Consider the following 22561-nt stretch of genomic DNA (forward strand, 5'->3'; position numbering starts at 1 on the left):
CTGTGGGGTTGATACCAAATGAAGCCCACTAATTTGCCCTGTAAGTTCATGTAAATGAGGTCAAAGGGTGGTCAAGTGTTGACACAGCAGTAAACCTCTCTAATCTAAGTCTGGGTCTGTCTATTCTTGGGCTACAGAAGCCAACTGGTAAAACAAGCCAGTCTGCTTTGACGGCCAGTTAGGGAATGTCAAGGAAGTGCATAAACTGACATTTAATCAGCAATACACAATATCACAATTCCGCTCAATTAATGAATCAAACAAAAGCAGATTTAAGAACACATACCTCCTTTAGACCAATCTTGGTTGTGTAAATGATGTTGGAGCCATCTCTTCTGAAGAGTGGGTGCCCCTTGTCCTTGAGCACAAATGCAATATCAGCAGGAATGTTCTCAGGTGTCTCATCCCCCTCTTTAGGGAAAGTGATCTTGGTCCCTTCCTTCCAACCTCTCTTGATGACAATATTAAGGATCTTGTCCTCTGTCCTCATTGTCTTTCTGTCTGGGTTCAATCGTCTGCGAGTGATTCGCATCCGCTTTGTACATCCATGGAAGATCTCCTCTAGAGACACTTTGAGCTCATGTACCACCGGAGGGTCCTGTAATTTCTTGCGGCCACCATGAAGAGGCTCGTTACGATGCCTTCGACCTCCACCATGATGAAAACCATTGACACCGTTGAAACCAAAGTGGCTGAACGAACTGAAAGGATCATCTTCTCCATCCATGTCAATGTCCATGTCATGGTCCCCATGGTCCGGAAAGCCATTAGTATTTCCTCGTTGCCGACTAGAGCCAAAGAATATATCAAAGGGGTTGGAACCTCCAAAGAAGGAAGCAAATGTGGCATGTGGATCCCCATGAAAAGTATAGTGATATGTAGTCCCTTGTCCACTAGATGAACCCGTGCCACCTGTTTTCAAACCTGAATGGAATTACACAAAGGGGAAACAATATATAAAGAATTTCTGCATATTATTCCAGTTAGAGACCTGCACTCCCACAAATTAACAATAACGACATCAATAAAATAAAAGCCATTTACAGGTGATATTTAGGCCTGCATTTTCTTTAGTTTAATTGAGTTTATTTTTTATTTACTTAGTAAAATATTGAAAACTGCCTAATTTTATTGATTGAGAAATACCTTAACTGTATATATATATATATATATATATATATATATATATATATATATATATATATATATATATATATATATATATATATATATATATATCTTGTAGCAGATCTTGTAGCTAAATCTTGTAGGATCGGGTGGGAGTGAGACTGAAAATCTGCACAGGTCTCTAAATTCTGCTTCAGTGACAGGTTATCAAGTTATCAACTACTGTATGTTAAATGACTATATTACAAAATCTTAAAAAATAAATATATTTTAAATAACTTTTTGATATTTATTAAGAAAGACTGTTGGTGCCACATTATAGACATCACCATCTACAGATGTCTGGGAAAACTGGATTTTGGACTCAGTAACAATAAAACCTAAGCCACATATTATAAAAGTGTTAGCCTTATGACTTCTAACTGTTAGGTCTCGTGTGTTAAGTATTTAAAATAGTTTAAAATTACACTTTAAACCCCAATACTGTACGTTAAGGGAACTTGAGCTACTATTTGAGCTACTGACCTAAATTTAGTTATATGTTTTCTTCAAAGAAAACAAGTACACTGACACTATACAGCTGGATGGCTTTAACCAGTTATTATAAAGGATTACTAAATATTTTTAGGATCATAGTTTTACTGTGATACTATTGTCACATTCCATATAAATGCATAACAATTATTTAAAATATGCAAAAAAGTATTACCTCTATAAATTGAACCTCTTGTTTGTTTGTAAATAAACGAATAATACTGAGACAGCACTGCAGATTTGTATTTATTATATCACTATATTACATAATTGGCAACTGAGCTAATAGTCCTAAAGTACAGCTGGACACTTATCAAGTACTAGCCATCTCCATGATGTAGCATAGAAAAGACTTTTTGATTTAGTCTGCAACTGTTCACACATCAACATTCTGAGGTGTGAGACTTTCTCTCTTTTCTCCACCCCCTCTCTTTTTTTGGTAACAAAAAAGGCAAATTCAAATGGCTGGGCAAAGAACAGACACATTCTGCAAAACAAGCAGTCGTCTTCAGCAGATACACTCTCCAAAGCCTGCAGTCTTCCTCAGGAGATACATTCTGAGCATATACAAGCAGTGTTCTTCCTTTTAAGTAGATTTCATTTTGTGGTCTGGTTCTAAAACATATTTAGGAAAGAACATGTAGCTGTTTAACCTGTTTGTGTAGAAGACCTGTCCTCTATGTTCTCTCAACTGTTTGGAGGTTTGCTGCAAAATGTTGCTCTTCACAAAAATCAGGCAGGGTCAAGCAATCATGTCTTTTGTGCTTTTCAACCCCCTAGAAAAATATTAACACCCCTATGTTATTGTGGGTGATTGATGGCTTGTAACAAATGTGCTTCATCTAACGGTCAGGACTTAAGCTGACTCATCTGACTCATTCCAACTTCAAATCCTAAACTGTTCAGTCTGCATTTATTTAACCATATCAGACATCTTATAAAAACATCCTTTCTCTACAGTCCATGCAATTTAAATCATCTCCTGGGGCCAAAGCAGCTAATGAGGGGATGGCTATTAAAGTGGGCCATGTGAGAATAACACGTCAAATATACATTTTGTCAACATATGAATATGAATCTCAATGTGAATCTGTTTTGACGTGAACCCAGTGTCTCTATTTACAAGCAGTATAGAATGACAAGGCATCAAAATAACTAATGCAAAGTCTCTAGTCTAAAACATAAAGGGATTCCTTTATGCAAAAATTAGCAATTCAATTATTGGAGGAATTGGCAGGTGTTCGCTGTGCAAAGATGCTTAGTTTGGCATCTAGCCTGGACTTGGCATATAAGTGGGATACCTTAAATCCTTTATTTCAACAAATATTTTTGTTTTGGAACAGTGCCATGTTTTTAGTCCTTGCATTTGTCAGAGAACACTTGTGCATCATCCTGCAGTGTGAGGGAGTTATTTTGATTGTTGGGAAAAAGCAGAGGTGGTAGAGCAGCTCTGACAGCGTTTAAAGACAAGTGTTCCAGCCACGTGAGCCATGACAAACATCCTTTTAAGGACTGTCCTGTCTGATGTAAACACAGAAATGAGCCTCGGTCCATGAAGTCTAGCTGACATTTACATCTGTAATGTTTCCTTATTAAAGATATGGTTGAAGTAATGCACTATTTAGACTGTAAAAAATGAATGCAGGCCCTATATCAGTGGCTCCCAACCTTTTTTTGTCTGAGAGAAATACTGTTTTTGCATAAACAGTATGTTTATTACTGTATCTTGATCGGTTTATGCACAAATAATAGCCTAATGTAAAATATAAAAGCAAAACATCTGTAGGCCATTTCTAAATGAGAAACGTAAGCCTCTGGCCTTCAAATTGGCCCTATATTAGTTGCCTTTTTTATGTTTTAGCTGTGACGGCCCTCATCTTATTTTGGGTGCGTTTCATTTATTTTGCCTTACGGTCAAAAAATGGTCTGGGCTTGTCGCGGTATTGAGGATAAGTCGTCTGCAAATGTCTTATTAATTTGGATGGCCTTATGCTTTCGTTAGCAAGAACTTTGGCGCAGATAATGCACTGTGGCTGGGTCAGGGACTCTTTGCTTCGTGAAAATGGAATAAAACCAAAGTTCAGGTAACTGTTTTGGTATTTCCTGCATTTCGCGTTTCCGATATTGCTAGCGCTGCAACCTGAGATGTTTAGAGCTTCCAACTGCTTCCAGTACGCTCGGGTCATTAGCATTAGTCTTTTTTGTGGAGGACGAATTGCAAATATGTCAGTTTTTTGGTCAGCCAGGGGATATAATGAACTAAGGCAGCATGATCGTTCTCCTAATTGTCCGCTGCTAAATTTTTTTTAAATATGACGCGACCCCCCCATAGAGCTCGCTGAGGCCCCCTTGTGGGCCGGGACCCCCCCCTGTTGGGAACCGCTGCCCTATGTCACATTACAAATTTCTCATTCATGCTATCACATTCACAATTAAAATAAGTTACTGGCCAACTGACAATTAACATTGTTTTCAATAATCACCAATGCCAATTTGTACTTGCACTTGGCACCTATCAAATGTTAATGTTAAATCCGTCTGTATACAACACGAGTAAATACAACCCGTGTCAGTTTTCTGATTTGTAAAGCTCTTCTGCATAGTACGTCTTTGCCCCTACAAAGCAGAGAAGGCTTTAAAAAAAAGCAGTCAATTCTAACTTTATCAATTATTTAAATCTTTCTGAAAACATTTAATATAGTATTGATTCCCAAAGATCTGATAATGAATCATTAAACTGATAGGGTATGCAAATGTCTGGTTATGGTTCTTCTGTAAATGTTACATACTCACCATCCTCTCCATACTGGTCATAGATAACTCTCTTTTTTGGATCACTCAGGACCTCATAAGCTTCTGCTATTTCCTTAAACTTCTCTTCAGCATTGGGATCCTTATTTTTGTCCGGATGGAACTTTAGAGCCATCTTCCTGTAGGCCTTTTTGATTTCATCCTCATTTGAGCCTGAAGGAATGCCAAGGATCTTATAGTAATCCTTCCCCATGGCTTAAATTTACAGATAGAGTCCTTCCAGAACCACCCCAAGCTCTCTGCAATACAAAGATAAAAATAAGAAAGGTAAACAAATAATAAAACATCTTGGTCATGCAGTGGGTAGTGATGTCGCCTCACAGCAAGAAGGTTTCTGGTTCAAGCCTCAGCTGGGTCAGTTGGGTTTTCTGTGTTGAGTTTGCATGTTCTCCCGTGTTGGCGTGGGTTTCTTCCGGGTGGTCTGGTTTCCCCCACAAGTCCAAAGACATGGTATAGGTGTATTGGGTAAGCTAAATTTTCCGTAGTGTATGTGTGTAAATGAGAGTGTATGGGTGTTTCCCAGTGATGGGCTGCAGCTGGAAGGGCTACTGCTGCATAAAACATATGATGGATGAGTTGGTTGTTCGTTCCACCGTCAATTAATTAAACGACTCACTCAGCCAAAAAGAAAATGAATGAATGAATAAAACATCCTACTTCTGGAAGAGGTCAAAAGCAGAAAACTTTTAATGTATTAGACCTCACCTATATTTAATGTTGTACACTTTTGATTGCATCAACAAAATTCACCTTAATACCAAGTCTAAGGGCAAAAACTCTGATGCATCATTTTAACTATGCACTGTTCAGCTCCATTCTGTGTATGTTGCTTAATGATGAGACTAAGCTTGTTTATTTTCTCTTCATCTGGAAGTATTTTCATTAACAGAGTAGAATTATATATAAAAATACATTTTGGTCTAAAATATTTTATAGGCTTTTAATTAGTTATATATTACAGAAAAACAGAATCTCTAGCTATAGAAGTCCTGCCATGCTGACATGAAGAAAAGCAGCATTTCTGCTCATGCAATAACGCTTGTGGCTAGAGCTTCTGCTGCAATCAGTCACCCTTCACGATTTTCATTAAGACACACTCTAGACATAAATATCACACCGCAATATTATACAATCATGTATCTTATGGCGTCCAGTAAATATTTCAGTGTTGCACGTCTTTGTGAACGGCATTGATAAACTGTATGTAAAGAAAGCAGAGCAGCTCTTGATCATCTGAGCGTGTCGTTTGGGCGGCACTGCAGACCCGACCGACAGAGAAACACTAACAAAGACTTTATGGTCAGCACATCTCATACCCGGCAGTTTAGATTCACACGCATATAGCCTATTAATAAACCGCCGAGATGCATTGGCACTGTTTGTTTATGCAAACGCATGTCCGTTTGACCAAAAACCGTCAAATAGTCTAAAATACAGAAATCCACAATAAAGATGCTTTATTCGACAAATCACGAACAGATTTGCTTTAACTCACCGGTTACAATGTCTGCAGAACAATGATGCCGGTTTGCCGCATCCGAGAGGAAATCCTCATCACTAAATCAAAACCTCTGAGGTCTCCCGGTATTCCTCTCCGGTATTTAATGATGTCATGATGACCACCGAGGGAAAAAATAACGTACGGCTGGTGGCTGAGTGAAATGTGACTGACGTCAGATAGACAAGCCTGAGCTTTTCATGTGTTTTTCGCATGAAGATAGACGTTGTATGATGAACTGTACGTTAGGGACTCTCCGCAGCGTCTGAACATTTGGGTGCGATTTAACATCCTTAAATTAGACGCGAGCGAAGATGAGCTCAAAACCGGCTGTGTCTCAAACATTTTCAGACACTTTTATAAAAGTGACAACTTCCACAAAATTGCTTATACTAACGTTAGTCTATTAACTGATAGTAAGACAGTTATTGTATCAATATTCACTGTTAAAGTACTATCTACTGTTAAAGTAGAAAGCGAAATGTATTACTTTTAGAATAATTCTCGTTGCGCCTCTTAATGCTGTCAAATTCTGTTGGTCAAAACTGAACCTTTTCAAAACAGAATGACCTTTAAATATCTCAGTGAAATCTTACAACATGTTTGACAAGTCTGTCAATCGCAATATATTGAGTTTCAGTAATGTTTTAAAGGTATGGAGTTGAATAAAACAGAGCTTACCGTCTGAAAGTATCCCTCAGCTGTCTGCCGGTTAGAGCTGCAGGACATTCTACTCCATTCATTTAACCACGCCTACAATTTGCATACGCCCCGCCCCGTACTCGACACGCATACATCAAACAAGTTTCCATGTTCAGGATCATAGCTGTCTTGAAGAAGAGGAAACCTTTTGTGTATTGGTGCTTTTTAATTTAATTTATGCAATAAGTAAAGTATATTTGACATTCCAGCCTTTGTTAAGTTATTATAACACACATGGTCAAAAAAATTGCTGGGATGTAACCCAGATTTTGGCTAAAATATTGACATTTATTTATTTATTTTTCATTTAATGACATTTTTAAGCAAACTGTTAGGTTTGTCAATATTTGACACAGCGCTGGATCAATACAAGCCAGATTTTTGTGGTTTATTTTGACACAGCACAACAGAACCTACAGTGTTGACTAATTGCCATCTCGGCAAATATCATGAAAAAAGTACCAAAATTTCATAAACATTTTGAAAATATCATCCAACTTTTAAACATTATAAAACTATATTTCAGGCAAAAATGGATTAATATATTTGTTTATCAGTTAAGTTCATTTAGTTTCGTTTTCTCAAATCACGCCATGTTACACCCGGGGCACACTGTCACATTTAACATTCTTTTCGGGTTCTTGAGGCATGAAACAAAACCAATTCCACCAATTATAACTGATATTAGGTTTAAAGATGTGAACATTTTCCATTGTAATTGTTATGAGTGAATAATAAAAGAATCCATTTAACAGATTTATTCCCTCCAATTTAAATTGCTAATTTTATCAAATGTACGGCTCGTATAGTCCTCCTCTCACTAAATCTACAGTTATTCAAATCCAATTAAACAAAAAATATATAATTTTATTAAATAAAAAAAATAACATGCAATATCTCACATATAATCAAGGTTTTCCAATGATGCATGCATATTTTATATGATTTCAAAGTTGTCACCATTTTGCCAACATGAGACGTTTATAAAAATGCATTCAAGTGGCCAATAAAGGGGCAGACGGCTCTCTAAAGGATTAACCCTCTGTCAGATGCTGATACTAAGTATAATTCATTTTGCTACATTTGTTGAAAAATGGTTTGACATGTAAAAATGTGATCTGTCTGCTAAAATGACTGAGTTATGAAATGATAAATCATCTCGATTAGGCATGGGACGATAACCGTTTTCAAGGTGACAAAAATTATTCAAAGACGATTTCTTGGATTTACTCAATTTTTTTTTTACGTAAAGTGGTTGTAAACAATTGTTTTGGGCTGAATTTAAACAAACAAATTAAGTTGAACATTATTAAACTTAATTTGTTTGTTTTAATTCAAATAAATTGTTTGCAACAGTTCTGCATGCAACACTTTTTTCACGGTTTGGAAAAGTCAAGGTTTTAAAACCACCAAATATTTTATGCTATAGCATTCCTAAGGTATATGTAAGATTTTTATATACTATGTTTTTTTCAGGACAACAGTTTCTCTTGCAGAAAAGATCTCTAAAGAAATTTGTAAAGAAATCAGTGTTTTGAAGACAGCAGAAGTCAAAGATTCATTTGAACTATTTATTCTGACATGTTTTCTGTTACAAAATTCTTTAAAATGTTCTCAAATAAACTATATTGTGTTCAAAGGGAAAAAAAGGTTTTGTTTTTTACCCAGACAATTTAAAACAAACATATTTTAGAGCAGTAATCACAATACCGTAATATTTTTATCCAAGGTTATCACACCGTCAGAATCTTATACAGGGCCATGCCTCATCTCTTTTGTTGTTTAGTTTTGCAGTTTACCCAACTTCTCAAGAACCAATGTTATACAATGTGGAATTAATTTGGGAAAATGGAAACCCAATGAAGAGTCACACAAACTGATGTGTTAGTTTTCCCCAAAACTTTGTTTGAAACATTTGCTTTTCTTCTGTATTTTCATGTACTGTGTGCTGTGTTTTCAACCTTCAGCATCAAATGAAACTGCTTCTGAGAAGAGAAAAGTGCAACTATTATGATGAGAATGTGCTCATACACTTGTACACTCATGTCTGTGTGTGCTCAATACAGCTGTCTGGTCCAGGATCAGCTCTTACATTAACACAGCAGGGAATGTATGTGTGTGTGCATGTATGCAGTCTCATTCCTCTAAGGTCACTCCACAGACTGCAGGATTTCTACATTCAGCATCCTTTGTGTGCAAACTCTATTCAGGAAGGCTATTACATAAGTTTGCCTTGGATTTTCTTCTGTACTTTTGAACTGTTTAAATCTATTAGCTGCTTATCCTGCAGTTTTTTGAATGTTTCTAAAACTAGTTATTTAGTTTGAAATCAATCCATGTTATGCAATCCTCTGAGAGTCAAGCATGGATTTTGAAGGCAGGCGGCTTTTGCTGATCATATTAGACGGGTTGTGTTGGGTATTTCATTTTGTTAAAGTGTTAGTTCACTCAAAAATCTATACACGTGCTATTTATTCACCCTTATATCCTTATATAATTGATGTTATGATATCCTTACATAATGATGACAATAACAATCAGAATCCACACTATTGTTCTGTTCATAATAAACACACACTGCAGTTTTGTGCTCTGCCACTTTGAACACTCGAGCTCTTTAAAAAAAAGGATGGATTCTGATTGGCTGACAGTGGGTAATTATATTGTTCAGTAACTAAATAAAAATTCTTGAATATGATTCCAGTGATGTTGTTCATCTGTGCGGAGTGGAATCCAATGTGTCATTCTGGTTTAGGCACTTTAACCCATAAGTATTTCAGGTGAGACGTTAAATGGTGGTCCTGACTCTCTGTGGTCATTAAAAATCCCATGGCACTTCTTGTAAAGAATAGGGGTATAACCTCAGTGTCCTGGCCAGGTTCCCTCTACAGTATTGACCCTTACCTATCATGGCCTTCCATCCACCGCATTGGCTGTATCACTGTCTCTCCACTCCACCAATAGCTGGTGTGTGGTGAGTGCACTGGTGCCGTTGTCCTGTGGCTGCTGTCGCATCATTCAAGTGGATGCTGCACACTGGTGGTGGTGTGGAGAGACCCCCTCATGATTTAGGAGTTCTTTAGGTGAATGGCCATACATGATAAATGCGCTAAATACACACATTGCATTACATTACATATGTTCTGGACATGCCCAGCTCTGTCCTCATTCTGGGGTTTATAATTTCTCCCTCTTTCAGCCATTACTTAAGCATGAAATTCATACTTGGTGCTATATCTGTAATGGCTGAATTACAATATTATACATCACCTATTATTGGCCTGATGCCTGATAATCATACATTACCCCAACTTTGTGGCCTTTCTTACTTTACTTGCTAGACATTACATTTTATTCAACTGGAAGAGCCCCCAGCCACCCTCGCATGTATGGTCTACGGTGGCTGAAAGATGTTTTGTATTTTGCGAAACAAACGTAGATTAGACTTCAAAGACATAGAGTGATTAATAAAATTTGGAAGCCCTTTTTAAAATTATTTTTATCTTGTTAAAACTCTCCAGTTGATTCTAGACTGATCACCCTCTTGACAATAGTAATACATCAGTTTGTAATCTTACATTACTTGAATTATATAACATTGAGATTGTTGCACAAATGTAGACATCTGCTCCTCATTAAGTTGTGTAATTGGGTTTTTATTTTATTATTATTTTCATTAATTTATTTATTTTTTGTTATTTTTTAAGGGTTGTTTGTCATGTTAGTAAAATCCAAAAATGTTAAATAAATCATAAATAATAATAAAAAAGGAGTGAACTTTCATGATCTCAAATACCTAGAATGATTATTAAAACTAATTAGTTCTCGATCTTGGTGTTAGGGGGACTTTAATATCTGTCAACAGTAAACAAAATGGTTTGTTCTTTTAAAATTCATTTTGTATTATTGGTGGAGTTTGTCATTAGCAGTGTTTGGGCTGAGCTCTTTATTTATCTAAAAATGAGAAAACATTTATATAAAAACAAATTACAAATTACAATGAAATAAAACTAATAAATAAATAGTTGTTTTGCATCTGATGTCAAAAATAATGTAAATACTGTACAAATTATGTTCATTATGTCTGAAACATTTGAATGAATCAATAGATAATGTAAAACAATATATTATTCTAACTAGACCATCCTATTTTCACGTCCTATTACACAGACACTGTTGGCTCAACAATCCTAGTTGTTCTACAAACATGTTCCGTTAACATGCAAATGAGTCACACTAAAAGCAGTGTCATGCTGGATGCCATTTTTTTTTAAATATATTTCTTGAGCGAAATGTCATTTCAAAGTCCCCACGTCTCATTTGTATAAAGTTATCTCACATCTTTAAATAGACAGAATAAAGTGTGAGCTGAAAGAGGTGGACTTGGCCATAAGTGCACCTGAATCATCAGCGCTGGAGTGTGGAGGAGAAATGTAATGATTGAGTGAATCAGAGCCTCCCACAGGTGACAACTTAAGTGCAGTGACTCTGCCATTTTACTTACAGCCATTAACCCCTTACATGCACAATCCAGAGCAAGTTAAGGAGCTGCTTTGTTTTTGCCTGCAGTAAAGTTTTCGAAAAAGTTTTTTTCAGTCTAATGTAAAGAAAACACCCAATATAGTGTTTCCCAAGTTGCACTTTTATTAATTTCAATTAAATGTCAACATGTCAATTAAATTGCATGTTTTTATGGGTTTTTTCTGCTACTCTGAGACATAAATCTCTGTTTTGTATCTGTATTCTGAAGGCTTTTGTGAGTGGTATGTTCATATATATTACATGGCATGATTACAGCTGAAGACAAAAATAATTTTTTTAGCAAAAATAAAAGTATTAGAAATTGTAATTTATAATTTTTTTCAACAGATTTTTTAAAACATATTATTAGTTTTAATAACCAATTTCTTTCTTTTTTGCCTTGATGACAGTACATAATATTTTACGAGTTAATTAGCAAAATCTTAATGGAATTTTAAAGGCTTAATTAGGAAAGATGGTGTTTTTTTTTCTGTAGCCTTATTATATTAATCTTAGTGTTTTTTTTTTTGTTTTTTGTTTTTTTTGTTTTTTTAAAGAAGGCTTAATAATTCTGACATCAAATATACACATTTTATTCTACAACAAAAACTGAAATTATTTTCTGGTTTGCAGTATTTTCAGAAATTTTAAGTGATGAAAAAACATACCCAAAACCCCCTCTGTTAAACCTTTAACTCGTATCCATAACTGTCAACCTTCCTGTTTTTGCTGGAATTCTCCCATGTTTTTTTCTCCTGTATTTTACCATTCTGTCCAGCTATCATCATCCGTTGAAGTATTTTCCCATGTTTTTAATCTTTCTAAGAAAAATAGAAAATCCTTAAACCTAGAGCTGATCGCAAATGTGATATAATTGCTAGAGCAAAAAAAAAATGTATGTTGAAATTATTTTGAAACCGGCCACATTTACTTCCTTTCCATTAAAGCTATGGGGGTGATATCACAAATTTTGACATGCCAATGTTGACAGGTATGCTTATATGTCAAGAACTTCATTTCATCCAAAGTTAATTTTTTTAAATGCATGTAATTAATCAAATGAGGGGGAAAAGGCGATAACTACAAATAATTGTATTACCCCATTTACCTGCAGTGCCTTTCCTTTATTGGTTGTATTTAGGGCTGCACGCAATATACCGTTTTAGCATCGATATCACAATGTGATCATTTGCAATCACATACGCAATCAAATCACATGAATCACATCACGAGTACATGCAATATGTTCAGATATATGAAACTGTACCATTTGTAACGTTTGTAAATAAAAAAAAAAGATCAATTTTATTAAATTGTTTAAAAAAGACTATGCACTATTCATTTACACATTGATGTTCAATTATTGTATTTCTAAATAATGTTAGACTCATTAGAAAACAATAAAACATGGTTTATTTACTTTGTATCTTTTCCTTTTATTGAATGTATCTAAGCTTGTAGATTGTTAATTATGTTTTATGCACTACCCTACAGAATCACCCCAGTCAATCTAAAATGATCAATTCTTTCCAAACAGTTATTCAACTCATCTATTCATTCCTTCATTCATTCATTTTCTACCGCTTTTCTGGGGCCGGGTCGCAGGGGCAGCAGTCTTAGGAGAGAATTCCAGACTTCCCTCTCCCTAGACACTTCCTCCAGCTCCTCTGGGGAATCCCGAGACGTTCCCAGGTTAGCCGAGAGACATAGTCCCTCTAACGTGTCCTGGGTCTTCCCCGAGGCCTCCTACCAGTGGGACATGCCTGGAACACCACCCTATGTAGGCATCCGAAACAGATGCCTGAGCCACCTCAGCTGACTTCTCTTGATGTGGAGGAGCAGCAACTGTACTCTTGAGTGCCTCCCGAGTGACAGAGCTCCACACCCCCTCTATAAGAGTGCACCCTGTGAAGGAAACTCATTTCGGCCACTTGTATGCAAGATCTTGTCCTTTCGGTCATGACCCAAAGCTCAAGACCAAATGTAAGAGTAGGAACGTAGATTGACCTGTAAATCGAGAGCTTTGCCTTTTGGCTCAGCTCTTTGTACATGGACCGCATTACTGCTGCCACTGCACCGATCTCACGTTCTATTCTTCCCTCACTCATGAACAAAACCCCAAGATACTTGAACTCCTCCATCTGGGGTAGGGACTTTCCTCCAACCTGGAGATGACAAACCACCTTTTTCCAGTGGAGCACCATGGCCTCGGACTTGGAGGTGCTGATTCTCACCCCAGCCACGTCACACTCGGCATAAAACCACCCCAGTGCATGCTGCAGGTCCATGTTCGATGAAGCCAACAGAACAACATTGTCTGTGTATAACAGAGATGAAATCTTGTGGTCCTCGAACCGGACCCCCTCCAGGCCAAGGCTGCGTCCATAAAAATTATGAACAGAATTGGTGACAAGGGGCAGCCTTGCCGGAGTCCCACATGCAGTGGAAAAAAGTCTGACTTATTTCCGACAGTGCAAACCAGACTCCTACTCTGTTCATACAGGGACGAGACGGCCCTTAACAAAGCGCCTCAAACCCCATACTGCCAGAGCAACCACCACAGAATGCCATGAGCGACATGGTCGAATGCCTTCTTCAAGTCCATAAATACATGAGGTCTGGTTGGTTCATACTCCCATGAACCATCGAGCACCCTGGTGAGGGTATAGAGCTGGTTCAGTGTAACACGGCCCGGATGAAAACCGCATTGTTCCTCTTGGATTCTAGGTTCAACCATCAACTTATCTAGTAAAATCATATTCATTTCATAATATTTGTTGCAGATTAAAAAATGTTGCAATCTTAGATTTTTCCAGTATCATGCAGTTCTGGTTGTAATGGCACATGTGGGCATAACACAGGTGCTGAATGGGGGAAGCTCAATCCTAATAGTTTGCTTAAGTCTCCAGTCCAGGACTCCCCTAAATGCAGCTCTACGTCAGAAGCACCCCCAACCCCCACAGCTAGATCAGCGTCTCTGTGCCAGACTGTACCGTCCACCTCCTCAGTTCTCCTAAACCACTTCATAAACAGATAAATAAATAAAATCCCACTCACGCGTCTAACTGGAGGATTTCTCGTGGTGCAGAGAAGTGTAGGTTTTCTTTTCCAGAAAGCTGCTTCAATCTGGAAACATGAGCAACTCTAACATAAAGCACATCGTTGAAGTGGTCAAACTGGAGCAAGAACACACTCTGCACAGAGCAAAAGGCACACTGTGTTTTAACAGCGGGTAACAGAACAAATTTCACACACAGAATGTACCTCAACATCAGACAGCATAATGGTAGCCATGACAACTGGACCAGAGCTAGACAGAACATCTATATCATATCTTCGTCTTCTGATAGCGCTGACATCTGCCAATAGAGAGACTCTGAGAGATTATAGAGGACTGTCATTGATTATGTGCTCTGCTGTAGACCTACATTCGCAAGCCATGCATTTAATAAAAGCCACAGCTGCAAACATATGATTGATATAAAAATAAACGACTTTCTAATATAATACATATTACAATGTTATAAAATAAAGATACAATTGAAGACTTAAATGATCTGCCCTCTCTCCTGATACATTTATGTTCTTTTTAAAAATGTTGCCACGCGATGTTTAACAAAGAAAGTTTTCACAGTATTTCTTATTATATTTTTGTTCTGCAGAATGTCTTATTTCTTTTAATTTGGCTGGAATTTAAAAAGAAAAACTTCTATGGTCAAAATATTAGCCCCCTTAAGATTTTATTTTATTGGCAACAGAACAGTCCTTGGACAACAATTAACCGAGTTAAGCCTATAAAGAGCCCCTATTATGCATTATAAAAGGTCATATTTTGGTTTGCTGATATGCATGCAAGGTCAAAAAACACTTTCATTGTGTTATAATATGCATTTATTTTTACCTAATTATCCCAACGACTCCCATATGATTTGTTCAGCAATTAATTTCTTCCCAAACCCGCCATTTAGTGATGCTAATCTGCGCTGATTTGTCCGATATGACCCTAGTCTGTTGTGATTGGTCAACCCGGTTCAGCATGAGACAGAGAGAAACGCCTAGCACAGCTATGAACTAGCAAAGAGTATGTGAGAGCTCAATGCAGGATTGCAATAAAGCAATTTAGTTAAACACCAGCATATAACTCTATTAAACCTAACCCCACATAAGAATAACAACACACATTCAGTATTAATCCACACAGTGGCAAAAGTTGAACTTTTAAAAAAAATTGACCGCTCTGCGTGTGTGAAGAACAGCTGATATGGCCATGGCAAAGGAAAACTGCAGAGCATCGCGAGTTCAGAAACGCATTTAAATCGATAAAGGAAGAAGCACGCGTTGTTTCAACATGGTTTTGTATGTGCTATGTGAAATAGCCCCATAAAGACTTAACCTGAGAGATACAGTACAAGCACTGATCTATATTAGATAAGTGTTTACGAGCCCGCAGAGCAATTACAAGTTACAACACACTATTAAATATCTATTTTTCACACTACAGAAAACGAGGCGACCATTTTAATCGCACTCCACATTGTGTAGGAAGGTAAAACACTTACAGGATCTGAAAGAAGAAGAAACTGGTCCATACAAACTGTGTAACAGTTACTGACAAAATCCCATACATTAGTAGTCTTTGCTGCTCCTTCCTTTAACAGCAAATGGAGGACGAATCCGGCATTGCAACTTTGGTTATTATCAATCATCAGAAAAATGACAGGAACAAACACAACACACAGTTGGCTATACTGTGATGTTGTGAAAATGAACGCTTTATTCTCTACTGCCACATGTCTGGCAATCCTTCAGTGACAGTAATCTTCGCGTTATGATCAACCCCATAATCCCTTACACCCTAGTGTCTGAAGGGAAAGGCGTGTTCACGTTTTACCGGATCCGGCAGTTTATATTTGGTATTGTTTTGTGTTGACATTGATACTAAAAGGGCAAAAGATCCAGACAATTAAACAAATCTGTGTAAAACGATGAACAACGATCATTTAAACAACTAAAATCTTTTATTTACAAAAAAAATCATATTTTTAAACATGGTTCATTTTGAGCAAACTTTAGCTGGATGCCTTCATTCACTTAGCATTCATTCACTATTGCACACAGCATTGAAGCTGATTTTCAAAAACCCATTATAGGGCCTCTTTAAATTGCACTTTAAGTTGAACTCTAATTATCTTGCACAGTATCTAGTAAAATATGATGTATTGTCATCATGGCAAAAATAAAAGATATTCTAAAAGTAATTAGAAATTAGTTATTAAAACTATTATGTTTAAAACGTTGAAAAAATTCTGTTATAAACCAAGATCGTTTTATATTCAGTTGCAGGAGTATAATTTAAAAGAAATACAGGGTGAGGGTTGGATAAATCTATCAGCTAGTTCAGATTTTTATTAAATATTACTAAAACAATCTCTATATTGTATAGAGCAATAAGTAATTGGATTAAGATTAAAATGGAAGTATAGGCATTATTTTGAATCAAGACCAATAGGTTAAAATATGTGGTCTCACAGACCTCAACAAGCTCAAGAATGTGTTTTGAGTTTGGTTGGAAAAATTTTTATCACACCAAGAATTTACTTATTACAATCGGGGACTCATCCTGGTTGGAGGAACTGTAGGGTAGAAGAGGCACATAGCATGTGCATATATCATCACCTTGGAATTCTAAGGTTCTATCTGCGTTCTGAATAATTTTCACATATTGAGGTTTAAAGTTTTTGCATTCCATAGCAAACAGTACGTGTGAAACATTTGTTTTTGGAATAAAAAGTCTTAATGTAAGCAACTTATAAAAAAAAAGCATAATAAGAATAAATAAGAATGTCAATAACTAAATTTTGACTTAAATGTCAGATAGAAGCTCATAATTCTAAGGTTAAGATATTCTAGCGGTGCTCAAGAACTGACCCCAAACTGTTTTTGGAAAACTGTACTTCGCTATTAATGATACTTTTTAATTTTCAGATTCCTAGATCATTCAATGTACTTTATGTAAGGGAAATTCCTATTTAACTGAAAAACAAGCATGGATATCAGTTTAAGATATTATTGGCAACAAGTAAAACAAGCTATAACCTGGAAATGGTTTAAAGAAGACCCACCAACTATAGATAAATGGTTCACAATAACAGTAGAAGAACTGGAAAAAATGACACATGCACTTCGATGAAAAGGAGGAAACGCCTGGCTTTCTCCACAACGACAATATAATTATCCATAATTTAACATTTACATAATTCTAAAGGTTATGCATCATCGAGAGAATATGTTTGGCAGTTTTTTAATTTTATATTTATTTTCTTCACGAGGTTAATGTAATATTTATATACAGTGCATTTGGAAAGTATTCATAGTGCTTTACAGCCTTATTCCAAAAGGGGATAAATTCATTTATTTCCTCAGAATTCTACAGACAATACCCCATAATGACAATGTGTAAATGCACAAAAATGTCTGCAAATTTCAGAAGACTGATTCCTGAAATGAATGCTTATCATCACTCACAGATATATGTAGGCAGCAGTCATAAAGGTTAGCATAGCGCCTCATCGCATGATTCAGCTGAAAACATAACAGACATCCCTGTCATTATCAGAACTACAATAAGAACGCAAACACATATTATCCTGCCTGTTTCCTTGGTGACAAATGTACCTGAAACATGTCGGCATCAGAACTCCAGAAAGCAGCCGATGACACAACTGGCATTAACTCTGGCACTGGTATTTTCCAGCTGTAAGTGTTCAGTGTGGGCAGCAGAATATCTCAAAACACATTCACAGAAGCAGCACATTCTGTTTCTCTGAGGCTAATGCGTCTGCTCAAATAGCAAACGCTGATGAAGACCCTCGATTTAGCTCATACATCGAATCAAGTCACCACATGCATATGTTATTACCTCCTTCAAAAGCACCACTTACTAAGTTCACTGTAGAATTAACAGCAAGATATGTCGTCTCTAATATTAGCTTCATCATCTGATCATATCTATACCGTGGCGTACTATATAGTGTAGCGGATGTGCCATAAAAGCCAGTGGAAACTGTGAGCGGTGTTGTCATTCTCAGTCATGACTGTGGCTCTGTTAAAACAGCTCAATGACTCACTGAGCTTCTCTGCTTTTCCAACACTCGCAAACTTCTTCCGGCACACTTAGAAGATCATCAAAGTCTAGATAAAGAGGATTGTGAATCCACAGAACAGTGATTTCTTTTAATAAGGCTCGTCAGAGTTAATCATGGAAACATGGCTGCTAAAGTCGGCTGATATATTAAAAGAGATCCATCACTAACAACTGGCAGTTAATCCTCATAAGTCATGGGTTTCATTAGTGTTGTATTGCAGATAGGATCTGCCGTGTAAGTGCAATGCACAGTCAGTTTTCAGCACAGGATTTATTGTTTCTATAATATACAAGGCTGTTTACTGAAGGCCAATTATCTTTGATGTGTCCCATATAAAAGCTCAATGTGTACAGCTGAAGGCAAAATGATTGGCCCTCCTGTGAAACCTTTATTTTTAGTGTGATGTTTAGCAAAGCAAGGAACTTTTCATAGTATTTCTCACTGTTTCTTCTGGAGAAAGTCTTATTTCTTTTAGTTTGGCTGGAATAAAAGCTGTTTTTAAGCCTCCGGTTACCATGCTCATTTTAACAGCAGAAAAAAAAACGGTCCTGAAACATCTTGAAGTTTGATGAATGTTTTCATCAAGTTTGTTGACTATTTCTAAAATGAGCTCAATATCAAAAACATTTTATTATTATTTTCATGAAGGCTGTGCACATTTAGGGTACAATAGTTGTCTTGGGGTCAATTTTGACCCACAACCACAAAAACACCACAAAAAGAACAGGTGCACACACACATGCACATTCCAACTCTCGTGCCCTCCCACATCAAATATCATGCATTTCATTGTCGGAAATCGCATACTCTTGATTTTAATGAATACTTGTTTAGAGTAACTAATTATTTTGTTAAATAGGTATGCCATATGTAAAAGAATGATTGTGGTATGAAAGTTACCTAGACATACTACATTTGCCATGCTGTTCTGACCACAAATTTTGTCCTGTGGATCAAAAACAGCCCAGGTCATCCAGATACTTTTTGCCTACTCTATTAATTACTATGATTTTTATTTTTTTTATTTTTTAATATCTTTGTATATTGTGACTACTAAACTAACTGAGACGTGTCATGGCATCTGTGAGTCACTTTGAATAAAAGTGTCTGCTGAATAAATAAATGTAAAGTGGCTTCTGTCATGCTGGAATTCAGCTTTGCAGTCACATAAATATATCACATTTTGAAATACACTCACCGGCCACTTTATTAGGTGCACCTGTCTAACTGCTTGTCAATGCAAATTTCTAATCAGCCAGTCACATGGCAGCAACTTAATGGATTTAGGCATGTAGAAATGGTCAAGACGATCTGCTGAAGTTCAAACCGAACATCAGAATGAGAAAGAAAAATTATTTAAGTGATTTAAGTATTTCAGAAACTGGTGATTTACTGGGATTTCATGCACAACCATCTCTAGGGTTTACAGAGAATGGTCTGAAAAAGAGAAAATATCCAGTGAGCGGCAGTTCTGTGGGCGCAAATGCCTTGTTGATGTCAGAGGAGAATGGCCACACTGGTTTGAGCTGATAGAAAGCCAACAGTAACTCAAATAAACATTCGTTGCAACCAAGGTATGTAGAAAAGCATCTCTGAATGCACAACACGTCCAACCTTGAGACGGATGGGCTACAGCAGCAGAAGACCACACCGGGGGCCACTCCTGTCAGCTAAGAACAGGAAACTGAGGCTACAATTCACACAGGCTCACCAAAATTAGACAATAGAAGATTGGAGAAATGTTGCCTGGTCTGATTTCTGCTGCGACATCCGGATGGTAAGGTCAGAGTTTGGCATCAACAGCATGAAAGCATGAATTTTCATGGACATCCTACCTTGTATCAACGGTTCAGGCTGCTGGTGGTGGCGTAATGGTGTAGGGGATATTTTCTTGGCACACTTTGGGCCTATTAGTACCAATTAAGCATCGTGTCAATGCCATCGCCAACCTGAGTATTGTACCCATTTTTTGATGGCTACTTCCAGCAGGATAACCCGCCATGTCATAAAGCGTGAATCATCTTAGACTGGTTTCTTGAACACGACAATGAGTTCACTGTACTCAAATGGCATCCACAGTTACCAGATATCAATCCAATAGAGCACCTTTTGTATGTGAAGCAACTGTGTGATGCTATCATGTCAATATGGAGCAAAATCTCTGATCTATGCCACAAAGGATTAAGGTAGTTCTGAAGGCAAAAGGGGTACTAGTAAGGTGTACCTAATAAAGTGGCCGGTGACTGAATATTTACATACAGAGCAGGTATTTGAAACTGTAATTATATCATAAAAATAAAAATGTAACTGATCCCAAAAGTCTGAATGAAGGTGTAAAATGTCCAAAAACAATTTGGTTGAACAAAAGCTAGATGCTGTGCAGTAATGTGTTGTGCTGAAGCTGACCTGTGGTACTGACCTTGCTAGATCAAGGACGAGTGGAGATTTAAAGTCATCATTCATATCCAAGTTGTTTTGCTGTAAGGCTGCAGAGCACAGCTACAGCTCTGCTAAGGAGAAATAAATAAACAAATATAATGCTGTATGCAATTAAATGTGGTAGACTGTGGGAGAAGCGTCAGAAATCCAGCTGGCACTGCATTAGATTCAAGCTTCACAAGTTGATGGCACATGGTCAGATCAGCATAAGCTGCTATCTGTTTGTATCAACATGTTTTTGAGGACAAAACATCAGTGGCTTGAAGGAAACTTCAGATCTTACATGTTAACACTAGTGCCAACCGATAGGGAGCTGATGCAGAACACACAACATATGCATATTTTATTCTCTTCTGTTTACTTTTGCAAATTTGTGCTGCACATTTACTATTTCCAGATCCTCCCGGGTGTCATTCTGGCTCAGATGTGACAGAATGTATAAGCGTCTGAACGTAAGAAAAGACACCGACGTGCCACAGCTCAGTCTCCCATCTGCTGTCTGGTGCCCTGATAACAGTCCCTCTGTACCAGCTATTAAAGTGGATGAGATCGCCATAGCAACCGCCGTATCCCGGCCAGTCAATTCTTTCTTACACTTTTACAGCCTCAGACGGGTGGAGGTTCATTCACTCCAAGATAACTGTAAAGATCTGTCCACACCAACGCACAATTCATTCGTTTATTAGGAGCACACTTTAGGAGCACTTTAAATACATGGGTTCTTGAAAAGACTGACTGAATGGATTCTGACTGGCCGGATTTCTTAATTTGCAAAACCTAATAAAATTCTATTATAAAAACTCTTTTATAACTAACAGTGGCATAGCAGATGGACATGCACTGTGGTTTGATTTATTGACCAAATAAAATACTATAATCCAATGAATCCATTTTACTTAGTGAGGTTTTCAGTCCACAGTTTTCAGTCCACTTAATCTTCGTTCAGAAGAAACCCCCCTTCCTTCCCAATTTTCCTCCTTTACCATTGATCGGGCGGCATGGCGGCCCAGTGGTTAGCACTGTGAGCCTCACAGCAAGAACACTGCCAGCCCTGGTCCTGCCAGGCCGGTAGGCGTTTCTGTGAGGAGTTTGTATATTTTCCCAGTGTCCGCGTGGGTTTTTCCCGGGTTCTCCAGTTTCCTCCCACCATCCAAAGATATACATCACGCATAACAATCAAGCACTTGTCTAGCCCCTTTTCTCATGTGTTCCCTTAGCTACCACAGCCAGGGAGTTCTGAGATCCACCGAGCTCAAGCTCCCCTCTCGCTCTGCGAACGGGAGGAAGCCCCGGGCTCGAGGATCCCATTAGCTCAGGGCTCTCTCCTAGGACAGCATGCCAAACAAGCTTTTGATGGATCATCCGCTAAGTGTGAGCTCTTGAAAATCTGGCATAGTTGACTAATAAGTTCAGTGTATGGAAAATACTGTAGGCCTCAGACACTATTGTTTCCTCATTCTCATGTAAATAACACAAGTGTAAAACTCTGATGGATAAAAGATCAAAAGATCTTTGTGTTTTCAATCACAAAACACAAAGCAGACTGTTGCGTGACTCACGGGACATGCCCTTAGATTTAAGATTAGGGCTGTACAGTATATCGTTTCAGCATCGATATCGCAATGTGATCATTTGCAAGTCACATTGCAAGATGTTTTTGAGGTCTGTTGACTGTATTAAAATTTTAAAAGCATTCAAGTATAAAGACCATTTGTAACTTTAATAAGTGAGTTTTATTGTATTTTTTATTATTTATTTGCTGCACTTGAAAACTGTTAGACTT

At 37.3% G+C, this 22561-nt stretch overlaps 1 protein-coding gene across 5 annotated transcripts in view; it reads right to left on the bottom strand.

Annotated features, from left to right (window-relative positions):
- dnajb5 (DnaJ heat shock protein family (Hsp40) member B5) overlaps nucleotides 1-14590 on the bottom strand; it is a 30888-nt gene extending 16298 nt beyond the window's left edge. The window contains exons 1-4 of one of the 5 annotated variants that reach the window (XM_073950937.1): nucleotides 14459-14590; nucleotides 14252-14320; nucleotides 4456-4712; nucleotides 287-924 (exon numbers count right to left, since the gene is read on the bottom strand). In XM_073950937.1, the coding sequence (XP_073807038.1) occupies nucleotides 287-924; nucleotides 4456-4666 (849 nt within the window). In that variant the 5' untranslated portion in view covers nucleotides 4667-4712; nucleotides 14252-14320; nucleotides 14459-14590. 5 annotated transcript variants of the gene reach the window in all.
- Nucleotides 14591-22561: the final 7971 nt, after the last annotated feature.

This window comes from Danio rerio, chromosome 5, assembly GCF_049306965.1.
Source record: "Danio rerio strain Tuebingen ecotype United States chromosome 5, GRCz12tu, whole genome shotgun sequence".
NCBI lineage: Eukaryota > Metazoa > Chordata > Actinopteri > Cypriniformes > Danionidae > Danio > Danio rerio.